Below are 13,174 nucleotides of genomic sequence, written 5' to 3' on the forward strand. Positions count from 1 at the left end.
ACCGGCCATTTAATGTCAAAAAAGGGAAATGATGTAATGGGAAGCCAGAGGCTGTGCCACACTAAGACAAATACAGTCACTTTCCAATCCAAACAAGCTCTCCAGAGCTTGGCATCTTAATTATACTGTCTTTTTGAGTGTGTTGGTTCCTTGCGCTCAAGAGCTTTCTGGTCTGTCAGAATATTTTTAACAGCATAAAGAGCCATAGGAGGGGCAAAGTGGGCTACTAGCTTCTCCCTGACAGTGCTGTAAGGGGAGGGGCAATATTTCTTCTTTTTTTTCTTGTCTTCTTCCTTCTCTTTTCCCCTCTTGCATCAGCCCTCACTTGATTCTGACTGAGGGTTCCTTGTGGGGGCCATAGCCCATCCTCTTTCCTCTGCCAGCATATCAGACCTGTTCACCAGATGCTTCAGCTGCCTGCTGGATAAAATCCTGGGGTCTGGGAAGCACCAAGTGAACGACAGCCCGTTCTTTTCTTTGAAAAGCTCTGTCACTGAAAAAGACTTGAACTTAATGCTTGATATTCCCAAGCATCTGTTAAGCTTCTGGCAGCTTATTTGCTGTACTATTTTTCTGTGAAGATATCCTCCTACTGGTGATGACATCTGTCATCGGGAGGGGAGAGAGAGAGAAAAAAGCTGTTACAGTTCATTCTTTTACCAACTTCTGTGCAAATGCATCTTCATTCCTTCCTAAAGAAGTTTTGAATTTTACCTCCCACAGGGAACAAGAAGTCTGTCTAAGATAACCTTTGCACTCAGGGAGTACCCTTCAGGAAGTAAATCCTGTCCTGAAAAAAGCTGCCCATTGTAGCTGAACTGACATTTCATAGTTATCATACAGAAGAGAGATAACAGGACCTGCCTGAGGCCTGCTACGAGACTCCCAAGGCAGAAACCAAACGCTCTAGAGTCAAGCTCGCTTAAGGAAACAAACTGAGACAGTGGGGTGGAAAAGGGGAGGTCATAATCTTCCCTTCCCACAGATCTCTGCATGCCTGTGGTGGTTAAAGCACTCTTCTAAAAACTGAGGGAAATGTTACGTTTTGTCCTTTCCTCCAGTAGGAAGGGGATCCAGTAGCAGGGTGGCTGTTCTAACGTGAGGAGTGCATTTTAGCTTTTGTGTGGATAGATGTGCTTTGAGGTCCTGACTGGAACACCAACTTCGTGTATCCTGATAAGGATGGTTAGTAAGAGGCTGTTTTGCCCTGTTAAGATCTAAAATGCTTTTGCAAAAGTGCAAGAGGAAATGCTGAAGTGGCTTTAGGTCCCTCTCACCCAGGTAGCCATTGCACAGCAACAGTGAAGAGCTTCGAATGCACACATTTAGATCACAAGTGGAACAGGGATCTGGGAACTGGGACTGCAATACAATTCTAGAGGCATTTCAGCTCTGCAGGAAATTCTGAGTTTGTATTGGGGTTTTTTGGTGGTTGTTTTTGTTGGGTCTTTGTTATTAACCCTTGATGAAACTTTTCTTACTTTCTCCTCTAGTACATACTTTGAAACAAGTCTTGAGTGCTCCAGCATTTACACTTTATTTTTGCCTGAGCCCAAAAAGCAATCATGTGTAAGCTTTTGGAAGTTTTGAACAGGAAGTGTCATCTGAAAATGCACAGGCCATGCCAACTGCAACACAATCCAAATACAGTGCAACTGGCACCTCTGATTTTATTTTAAAAAATGGCTCAGAATTTCCATCACTAATTCACAATTAAGTTGCAGTATTAAAGAAGTCACTGAGGCTGTAAGAAAAGGTACAAATGTGCACTCCAGTGGAGGAACAATCATGATTTTTCTTTGGGTATGAATTCCTTTAAAGCAGGGACTACCTTAATGCCACCCCCAAGAAGTCTTTTAAAGCACATTCTCTCTTAGGCCTTCAATTCACTTTTACAGCTCCCCACAGGCAGCAGATGTTAAAAACATACCTTCAGTGTTCTGGATAGATGCTTTAACATTTGAGCTGTGGATGAAGGACAAGCCTGCGTGAGCCATGACTGATTTTCCCCTCACTTTTACAAAATGGGGGTTCTTTGGGTGTGGCTTTTTTTGTGGAAATGAAATTATGCTAGCAAGGCTGAGCATTAGCTGCCACTCACCTGTACCTGAAGCAGTGTAGGAGGTAAAAGAAGTTCTGCCATTAGCACTTCCCTCTGCTAAGTCCAAACTCTTCTTTGCTGTTGTCTTTAAAGAACATTTACTGTTAAGCAGGTAACTGCTAACTAGGCATGATCTAATTCAGGGTCCTAGGTTCCACAGCACATGCTTAAAAGACCTTAATTACAGGTATTTCAACTCAATTTGCCAAATACAAATAAACTTCATTAACTTCTCTACATAATAATTTCTGTGAAGATAAAAGCTCTTTTTTATTCAAGAATTTGTTAGGATTGTTTTTAAAATTGGACCAAAAAAGCACAAATGCTACAAGAGCAATTTCTGATTGGAGCAATTTTCAGTTTATTGTATCAATGTAAGAGTTGGAATGCTGAATCAAAGGGAAGTATTTTCATTCCACAGCAAAAGCTTTGTGAAGAAGTGTCAGCTAAACTAAACAACTGACCTTTAGGGCAGCTGGCTTTAAGGGCAGCTACAGAAAATCCTTGCAGATATGACAGACTTTGCAGGTTTTGTCTGCTGATCACAGCAGTGCACTCTTGATGTCAGCTGCTGTATCCTGGTGCTTCTTTGCAAGGCAACTGTTCAAGCAAGGATTTGCAACTAGAAAGTTCAATACAGACTGCACAAAACCCCCCCAAACAACCCACCCCATCCAAAAGCTGAAGAATGACCATCTCTATGGCAACTAAAGCACTTAGCATGCTCATGCCTCATGTAAATTGGCACATGAAATTACAAATGAAGTTAGTATAATTCAGGTTAAAGTAATGTGAGTAAAGTATCTAGAGACCAAATAGAGTATTTCAGGTGTTAGGACTCAAATAATCATCTATTACTAATTGTTATTGCATAGGGGAGGACTACAGACAGCACAGCACTATGGGCTGAAGAGACACCAGTGGCTGGCTGTAGTTGTGTATCCCAGCATGGTGCAAGGGTGGTCAGGTGGCTAGTAAGCTTGTCAGGTTGACTACCCATCAGAGCCAACACCCAGTGTAGTGCTGGGTAGGGCCGAATAGGAAATTACACCTTCACCTGTTGTGTAACTTCACCCTCAGGTTGTGTATTGTTACGCAGCTGAGTGGGCAGACTTTACAGTTGTTGGCTCTGGTGCTTGTCTGATTACAAGATAAGATGATCCAATTCACTCACCCAAGCCAACAAAAGAGCATGGACTCTTCACCCCTTAATTCTCCGGCTAGTTGAAGTTAACATCAGTGTCTTGTCAGGAGAGCTGTTGGCATACTTTCACATGTGCCTTGGCAAATATGCAGGCAAGTACTAACTTGGTAAATAGTTTGCTTGCTAAAAAAACCCCACAATCCTGAGGATCTTAACTTGGAAGTCACTGCTTCCACAAATACAGCATAGAATCACAGAGTCCTCTAGACTGGAAGAGACCCTTAAGATCATCCACCCAGTCCAACCATCCACCCAGCACTATCACAACCCCATAACCATTAAACCTTATCACCCAGTACCAGATCCAGACACCTTTAGACCACCTCCAGGGATGGTGACTCCACCACCCCAGGCAACCTATTCCAATGCCTGACAACACTAACAGTGAAAAAGAAATTCTAATATCTAATCTGAATCTCCCCTGTCTGAGCTTTAGGCCATCTCCTCTTGTCCTCTCACTGCAGGAGACACCAAACCCCTCCCCACTACAGCCTCTTTTCAGGGAGCTGTGGAGGACAGTGAGGTCCCTCCTGAGCCTTCTCCAGGCTAAACAAACCCAGCTCCCTCAGCTGTTCCTCACAGGACACGTTTTCTGGACCCCTCATTAGCCTTGTTGCCCCTCCCTGGACATGTGCCAGTATCTCCATGTCCTTTTGAAAGTGAGGGCCCAGAAGTGGACACAGCAGTGTCCACTGCAGCCACACCAGTGCAGGAGGATCATCACTTCCCCAGTCTTATTGGTTACATTATTGCTGATACAGGCCAGGATGCCATTGGCCTTCCTGGCCATGCACTGGTTCATGTTCAGCTGCTGTTGACCAGCATCCCCAGGTCCTTTTCTGACAGCTTTCTAGCCACTCTCCCCAAGCCTGTAGTGCTGCCCAGGGTTAGTGTGGCCAAAGTACAGGACCCAGCACTTGGTCCTGCTGAACCTCATACCACTGGCCCTAGCCCATCAATCCAGCCCCCTCTGCAGAGCCCTCCTACCCTCAAGCAGATAAACATGCCAACCCAACTTGATGTTATTTGCAAATTTACTAATAATAGACTAAATGCCCTCATCTAGATCATGCCACAAAGGAATTTCAGCCTCTTTGTTCTTCACGAATCCTCACTATTATTGATACTTCATTTAGAGATTCATTAGAAAAGCAACTGCCCTAATTCTTAAGAAAAGTTATAATTCTTTTACTTTAGGATAAGCTTTGACCAATTTTAAACCCTTGCATTTAAGTAAACACTGCTTAGAGCTCTTCTATACAGATACACTTAATATGTGGTCAGTGCCTGTGAAGAAGGCCAACAGCAACATTTAATCCAGTTACTCACACTACAGAGCAAGCCTGACCTACCACACCATCACAGAGGAGTACTTCATGAACACAGCAACACTCCTGAGACAATCAAGTAGCAGAGTATCTTTCAGAAGGCTGTCACCTAATAGTGTTCCATGCAGGTTTTAGTGCATAAGCTTCTTACAAGATTATTACCTAATTTGCGGTCCTGAAGTTACATACCACAGCTGATAGCTACTTTTGAGTGTACTTACTCAATAAATCTCCATGAAGCAGATTTGCATTCAATAGTTTATTTATAATTGTAAAAGTATAGGTGTTACATACTTTGAGTAATTGCATATTTGTTAGAATCTTACCTACTCAGAAGACTGGTGTGTGTAAAGACAAGAAAGTCATGCTTAGATTTCCCCCCAGAAGTTTGTTGCTTTAGTATTTGTTCCCCTGTTCAGTAAAATTTCCACAGAAACAGAGTGAGGAAATATAGACACAGAATAGCTATAGCTATTGAAGTGTATGAAGACAGTCAAACATCATCACATAGCCCCTACAGAACTACTGAAGGTAGATCTGCCTAGTATTTGCAAGGACAAAGCCTGGACTAGGCATGAGTTGGAGCAAACAGCCAATAAGCCAGGTTACCTGTCACTCAAGCCATTTGTATTTATGGCTTATTATGAACAAGCAAATTGGAGTCAACTTGATCACATCATTCCAAAAGATATCAATGAGGTAAATATACACACACATTTTTAAAAAAGATACATGTATGTATATACATTTTTAAAATAAGGCATGTATTTATTTTAGGGTCTTAAAACATTTTTCCACACTCTTTTCCTATTAATACAGCATATGTTGCCATTTTATTGCTAGAGAAAGCATACCATCATTGCAAGCAGAGCAGCATCAACACTGGCTTTTGTCAGCAGTCCAGTTCAGTTAGTTCAAGACATATATTCATACTATGGAAGAATGTTACTGTTACAGAAATGCAGAAGACTAGTTGAATTCTATTTAGATTGCACCAAATCATTCTCTTGACATAGTCTGTAGTTAACAGTATAGACTAAAAAGCAGAACAGCACCATTCTGGAGCAACAGAAAGAGTACCTAAAATACTACTTCCCCATCTCTACTAAGTTGTTATATTAAAAAATACACAAGGGAAGGATGACAACACAACAAACCCTCTATTCTGCTCTAACAATGCTTTCTTCTGCAAGAAATGATGCAGGACTTTTGAGCTCATCCAGGGGTAAATCCTAATACGAATGAAGATGCACACGCCATTATCATTGTGTAACTAATAACAGTTACTCGTTAGTGTGACTTACAAGGAGCACTCTCTAAGTTTTTTGTCAGCCTGCTTCAGGGAGATCCAAGTGTTTAACATGTTTGATCGCAGTTTGGCCCACACTAAATGGTTGTTTAACCCAAATATCTGGGCAGCAAACTGGGCAGCTCCTTCAGGTGACAGAGTAGTAGGACAGCTAAGACCTGCAAAGAAGAGAATGCCCCTTACTAAAGCATAGTTTATAGTCAAGCAAAACATTTTCTCTGAAGAGCAATTTAAGACAAGGCTTGTTTCAGCCTCCAGGAGCCACATGATCCAGTTTTAAAGCCAGTGAAATGTCACTTGTTCCATTACTTTTAATATGACTGCTTTGTGACACTTCACACCAAAAGCCATCATGCAAATGACTCCCTTATAAAGAGGTAACAGTTTTCTGGGCCTTCACTCAAGTTACTAGCAAAAATAATATAGATAAAAATGCACTGGATTAATAGTTAAGCATTGAGGTTTACCTACACTGATTGTTGAGAAAGATACTATTTGATCTTTGATCATAAGGAAAATGCATCAAAAGTCAATTACTTAAATTCCCATTAATATTATTTTCAATTTAAAAATAAAATGTTTAGCAAGGATAAGCCAAGGTTTACTTTTTTAAAGGATTATTCATATGTAATCTTTGCTCTGTCTGTTGGGCTTTTTGCCATTAAGAAGTCAAAGCCTGTATGTGACATATTTCCACAGACTTCGCTTGTTACTGATCCAGCTGCTTTTCCAATGCTTTGCCCCATGTGTGTACAGTAGAACAACAACAAAAAAAGAGCTAGATTAGAACAAGAGCATAAGTTGAAGATCATCTTACCACTGGGTAGTCTGAGAGAGGACCACACATCCTGAGTACCCCAGTCAGCTGAGAGCGGAGGGCAGTTGACAACTGGGTAAGCAGTGTTACCTGACATTACTGGCCCCAAACCATTGCTTCTGCCAGCTACTGCAACAAACACTGTTGGGACTCCATCTCCTGTGGGGAGGAAGACATTCAGAGATAAGCAATCCACCTTGTTCTCTACCACTTACTTTCATGGGCACATTAAGTTCACAACTGTGTTTGCAGTTATCTTTTCAATTCCATTACATGGCACTAATATTTTGTGTCCAACTTCCTCCTTCAACAGAAATATCTTCTAAGAAATCTTACATCCTTAAATCCCAGCTATGCTTACCACACACAGATGAAAGTAGCATTTCTTACTCTGCCTCTGAGGGGAAGTCTCCAACAGAGGAAGAGGGGCTGCTTAGCTTTATAGCCATTAAACCTCTGGCATCTATAAGTGTTCTTCTCCTTAAATCTGAAACAGTTCACCTCTAAGTGTTTTAACTACAGTTACTACATCTGTAGTTTCACCAAGTAGAATGGTATGCATAGAATGTGTACACTCCCACAGAAATAAATAATTCTTGTATCTCCTCTGCTGGCTATAAATACTTTTGAAGAGATGTTAAGTCTTCTTGGCAAAGAGGGTAATTTAAAGCAAGCATCTTTTTCTCATGGCATCTAAAGTAATAAGCAAGAATGTTTTCATCAAACAGAAAAAACATGGTGGGAGCAACATCTGCCTAATATAACACATGAGAATATTCAGTCAGCTAGAGAAAATGTTGTCCTGCCTTGTTTCAGAAACGTTGACATCACCAGCAAGGTACTACAATAAATCAATTAACATGATCAGGGCTTGGGCAAAGCAGTTCTAATACCGGGATAAAAGCAGACGTTAGACTTTGAGTAATGGAAAGTGTGGCAGCGCAGTAGAACAATACATTACTCCAAAATTACTTAAAGCAGTCATACTACTAGCAAGTGTGAAACACAATTGTAACACAGCTTGGTGTTCTGTTTAACAAAAAATGGAAAAACCCCATATCCATCTTTTAGAGTTGCCAAGTCATTCTGAAACATGATGCTGTGTCAATCCAAATCAATATTTCTTGGCATTTACCTTCATATTCTGCTTTGATCCTCAGGGTTTCATCTGGCCCTTTGTGAGCAGAGGTCACTCTTAATTCACAAGGAATTCCAAAGGTTGCACATGCCTTTTTTATTTTCTCACAGTGACTGAGGTCAGAAGAAGATCCCATTAACACCACAACTCTACCTTGGCTCTTTGTTTTTAGAAGCAACTAGAGAAAAGAGTGGAGAGGGAGGGGAGAAATAAAAGCAGTCAACAGGATTGAAGGCACACAGTTATCAGAGTCTAGATGTGATGTTCATAAAAACAGGTACCTCCACTCTTTCTGAAACCCATTCAAAGTTTCTCTTAACCATTTGCAGTGCTTCAGGAGTCACTTCTTTCAGGTCCCGGTAGGACTGAAAAAAGGAAAATAAAAGCATTGAAGTGTTGTGGTTTAACCCCAGCCAGCAGCCAAGCCCCACACAGCCTCTCACTCACTCCCCTACCAGAGATCAGGGAGAGAATCTGAAAGGTAGAATTGAGAAAACTCATTGGTTGCAATAAAGACATTTTAACTGGCAAAGCAAAAGCTGCACACACAAGCAAAACAAAAGAAGGAATTCATTCACTGCTGTACATGGGCAGGCAGGTTTCAGCCATCTCCAGGAGAGCAGGGCCACAGCACACATGACTGTGACTTGGAAACTCAAACACCATCAACTCCAAACATCTCTCCATAACCACTTCCTCCTTCCCCCACACTTCATATACTGACATGATGTCACATGGTCTGCAATATCCCTTTGGTGAGCTGGGGTCACCTGTCCCAGCTGTGTCTCCTCCCAACCTCCCATGCACCCCCAACTTCCTTGCCAGTGTGGCAGTACCAAAAGCAGAAAAGGCCTTGGGGTCTGGGTAAGCCCTGCTCAGCAATAACAAAAACATCTTTTTATTATCAGCCTTGTGTTCAGCACAAATCCAAAACACAGCCCCATATTAGCCACTGTCAGGAAAAATAACCCTACCCCAGCCAAAACCAGCAGACAAAGTTAATGTGATTTGGGTACACAAAAGACTAATTTTGCTACCATAATTGGAAAGAATTATTACTGTACCTCAAATGAAATATTTGCACAGTTTCTAGCAATTCCAGGCATAAGCAGCCTTCTACACTGCAATTTATGCCCATTTACAACACAAAAGACTTTCAGCCACAGGGGTATTAAGGTTTTGGAAGCTTTCCACAGGAAAAATTTAAGGAAAAACATACAACTTCTTTAAAATTGGATTTGTAATGACATGATTGCCTGCAGTAGCACTGTACCAACCTAGGTTCTACATGATATCACATACCTTATGTTAGGGGACTGTCAGAGCAATTCACTCAAGCATGCTACTATATAATTCAGGTCAAGTAAACAACAGAGCAGTTTTTCTTCCCAATTTAAAATGAATACCCTTCCTGCCATGTACAGTTTGAAATCTTCCCCTGTGGCCTACAACACCTTCTCTCACAGGGTCTCTGTCACTACTCCCAACAACCATGACAAACTCCTGGCACCAGCATTCCCAAACCAGCTCCTTCATAACTAGTCATCTGGTAATTCAGAGGTATTTGAGAAGTATAAATGCTCTAAGTTTAAATATAGGACAAGTTCCGTTTCAAACTTGTCTGCAGGCCTCATATGTGGGCATAGTCTATTAGCAACACTTTTGGAGGCAACATTATTTAATTCATGGTTAACCAAAATAAATAACAAAGAAAAGCATCTGTACTGCAACTCCCTCTTAAGTATCACCAGATCTCTACTAGTAGAGGATAATCATAATTAATCTCTGAATAAACTGAGAAACTTGGAGGCAGACCTGGAAACCAAAGCTTCTATTCTCCCCACCAATCTGTTATCAACTATTTTATTATCTGTGCAAGTCAGAAATCCTTATAATTCCTGGAAACCCCACACTTCATTATGATAGCTCCAGTCAGGTATTCCTGACTGTGCTGTTGGGTATTCCAGCTGCAGACATACAGACAGATGTACCACAAACCAGATAAACTATTTAATGAGAACAGGCTTGGACACGAGGGACCATACAAACTACTCTGTAACAAGGTAAGACCACCTAGAAAAAGCCACTCTGAAAGCAGATGGTAAACTGTAGGCTTTACTTTCTCATTCTTCTCCCCTGCTCACTTAGAAGGTAAAGATTGAAGCACCACCTGTTTGTCCTTTTGCTGGCTTCTGTCTCCTGCTGGCCACAGTCTCCATGAATCATTGTCAATAACATCAGCAAGAACAATTTCTTTTGTCAGCACATTAACACCAAATTCAATCTAAAAAGACAGTAAGAATCCTATTTTAGTAATTTTACAGTGTTATTTTTCCTGTCATAACCAGGATAATGAGAAATTAGATTCTTATACCTTCAGGTCTACAAGAGTGCAGTTTTGGGGCTGCCATGCTTTTTCCAGGATCTCAAAAATGGCTTGAGTAGAACGAGACATAATATCCACTTCAGTCTGGCCAATACTAAGTCCAGCAAAACAGAATTTTGCTTCAATTATTTGCTCTTCAGACCACTGTGGATCATTATTAGCATCATCCTGTTAAAAAAAACCAGAACAAATACATGGTGTAATTTAAGCTTGCTATAAGAGGAAAATAGCCATTAAAAGATACAAGGTTTTTTTGTTGTTTTTTTTTTTTTTTTTTTTTTTCTTAGTAACAAATACAAAAACAGGCTTCAAACTAGTATTTTATGATTAGCATTAAAAAAATGACACTAACATTGAAAACACTTGTTTTAACACCTGGCCATCTTTAAGAGTAACAGGGTACACCACAAATACTTTAGATTACAGTTCACCAGATACATCTTTCAACACACATTCCCAAAGGAGTTCAGAATCCTAAATTATTAGCTAGCTACTTACCCTCACCATGCAACCACTGTTTAATTTCTTCAATATATCAACACCTCTGTTTCAACTGATGCATTAAGCCTATGCCTAAAAAGCCCTTATACCTACATTTTCTAATTTTCAGTACAGCTTGGCTTGTTATTCTTTGATTGCACTGTAAGCCACTACTGTATGGACTTGGGACAAAACGGCTTTTAGACAAGAATGCAAGAAAACATTAGAATGGCAAAACTACTGATAGTGAGATGATTGGGCAGCCACTAGCACTACTTGCTTTATCTGTCAGCGTTTTAAAGGAGATAATACAGAACTCTAGCTCTGCTTAAGTTAGATTAACATCACCAAAAAGGAAACTTACCTTGTAAAACATCTCAATTTTGGGTGGGTAAAACTTATATCCTTCTTTGACACCAGGGTTTCTCTTGAGGAAGGAGCCAGTAGCAATTCTTCTGCACACCCATTCAATTGGGATCATTTCACAGTGAGCTGCTATGAATGCTGTGTCACTCTGTTTCCTGACAAAAGCTGTTTTGATTCCTAAATAAAAAGATGGCAGCTTAGTTCCATCAGTAAGCACACTCCACAGTTAAAACAATAGTCACAAACATCTTTAATTTTAAGCACATCTGAATCTTGTTCTTCCCTGGACTTAAGGGACACACTGAATCTCTTCAGGGTATTTTAAGCCCACTCCAGCCTTGCAAAAGACAAGTATCTTCCACAAGTCATCAGTTTTGCCAATTTTATCATACAACACTCACTTGTAACTCAGAAATCCTATTCTTAAAAATAATTTTGTTCACAGAGCCTTAAAAAATTAAATCTATCCTTCACAATGTTTTTGTTTGTTTAAAAAAATAATTAGCAGCAACCAAGTACCCAACTATGTTCTCTGGTGAAAGATTCATTATAGATCAAACAGTAATTGGAGCTTTACAAAAGAATAACAAGAGCACAACAGTCTTTACTACTTTGCTTAATAAAAGCAGATGGGGCAGAGAGAATGGCTTTGTCCTCCCTTTCATCACAAACTAAGTTATTTAGGACACTAGATCTTGGTGCATTAGGCAAAAGACAAATTCAGAAGCATGTGCACTCAAAACCTGCTGCAACAAGTCAACCTTCCTACATAATTGTAAGATGATGGACCTCATATTAAACAGGCACAGCCAACATGCAGATCAGCACCCTAAGTGCAAAATGGCTCTTTTTTCAATTTCACTCTTGAAGAAAGTCCCACCTTTCCCCCTGGCTGTTGCAGATAGGTAAAACCTTACAGAAGGAAGGCCTTGTAAAATCATGGCTCAGGCCTGTTACTTTGGCTAAGTAGAAAAGGACTATGGGAATGTGTCTCAGCTGACTTAGAGGTAAAAAAACAAGTTCTATAACCATTGTGCGTTCACATCGTGGGCTATGGCGGTTGTTTGAATTATGTTTGTTATGATTTAAAACTATGTAGCTGATAATGGGCTAACTGCTTAAAAAGGCCTGGTTTTTGCAATAAAGCAGCTCTCCTTTGCACCTGCCTGGGGATTCTGCATTGCATACCTGACCAGGGCAAGACAACTGCCAAGCCCAGTCGGCATCTGCCAGAAACAGAAGGAAAGGAGTTGCACTCAGTCAAACCAAGCAGTTCTATTCCATTCCACTTCCAGAACATAAAGGAAGAAACAAAAAGTCTTAAAATATGAACTCTAACTCTTCAAAGTTTGGTGCATTTCCTTCAAAGGCAGAATGATTTAATCAAATGCACATTAAGGTCCTGTCCAGTTCACCACTACATTTTTCATCATGCAGATATGTGCTTTTGCTAGGCTGACATGAGCTCTATTATAAAAGGGAGAGAAACTTTAACAGAGCTTCGTAAATCATCACTTCTGAAAGAGTAGGTAAAGAAGAGTTGCGCAAGGCAAACAAACAAACACCCTCTACAATTAGGCATTCCCACTATCGGCATTTACACCACTGAAATAAGGGAACTGAAGAAGAACCCTCAAAGTTCTTTTGTTGCTTTAAAATGCAGCTGCAGTTTACTCTGCATGGTTTTTCCATGGCACCTGTGGAAGTTATGTACAAGCCACTCATGAATTTTTGAGAGTTCAACAGAATGGCTTCTTCATGTTAAAAGTGCACATCTGTAGGTTATTAAGTATTTTGATTGTTATCTGAATTATTGCCACTCAAGAATTAGGCAAAACATCTCACTAATTGCTCCTAAATGAAAATCAGAAGTTTTAATCAACTGCAAAAATAATCAAATACCTAGAAGGCTTCTTAGTAGTGTATGCATAACAGACTTCCCAAGAAAGCCCATGACACAGGATTACGCTGAATTACTTGGTATGTGTCAAGTAGTTCTTAAAATATGGGCTGAGACAAAGATATAACTTTAGAGAAACCATCTT

The 13,174-nt window shown here is 40.4% G+C and overlaps 1 protein-coding gene across 7 annotated transcripts in view; it reads right to left on the reverse strand.

Moving 5' to 3' along the window:
- Positions 1–4,873: 4,873 nt before the first annotated feature.
- Positions 4,874–13,174, reverse strand: part of PAICS (phosphoribosylaminoimidazole carboxylase and phosphoribosylaminoimidazolesuccinocarboxamide synthase) — a 41,022-nt gene continuing 32,721 nt past the window's right edge. For all 7 annotated transcript variants that reach the window (XM_053976566.1, XM_053976567.1, XM_053976568.1 and 4 more), the window contains 7 exons: positions 11,128–11,306; positions 10,272–10,451; positions 10,068–10,181; positions 8,179–8,262; positions 7,895–8,075; positions 6,760–6,918; positions 4,874–6,100 (listed from right to left, as the gene is read on the reverse strand). In XM_053976566.1, the coding sequence (XP_053832541.1) occupies positions 5,934–6,100; positions 6,760–6,918; positions 7,895–8,075; positions 8,179–8,262; positions 10,068–10,181; positions 10,272–10,451; positions 11,128–11,306 (1,064 nt within the window). In that variant the 3' untranslated portion in view covers positions 4,874–5,933. The remainder of the gene's footprint in view (positions 6,101–6,759; positions 6,919–7,894; positions 8,076–8,178; positions 8,263–10,067; positions 10,182–10,271; positions 10,452–11,127; positions 11,307–13,174) is intronic.

The sequence above is a fragment of the Vidua macroura genome, chromosome 4 (assembly GCF_024509145.1).
Source record: "Vidua macroura isolate BioBank_ID:100142 chromosome 4, ASM2450914v1, whole genome shotgun sequence".
In the NCBI taxonomy this organism is placed as follows: domain Eukaryota; kingdom Metazoa; phylum Chordata; class Aves; order Passeriformes; family Viduidae; genus Vidua; species Vidua macroura.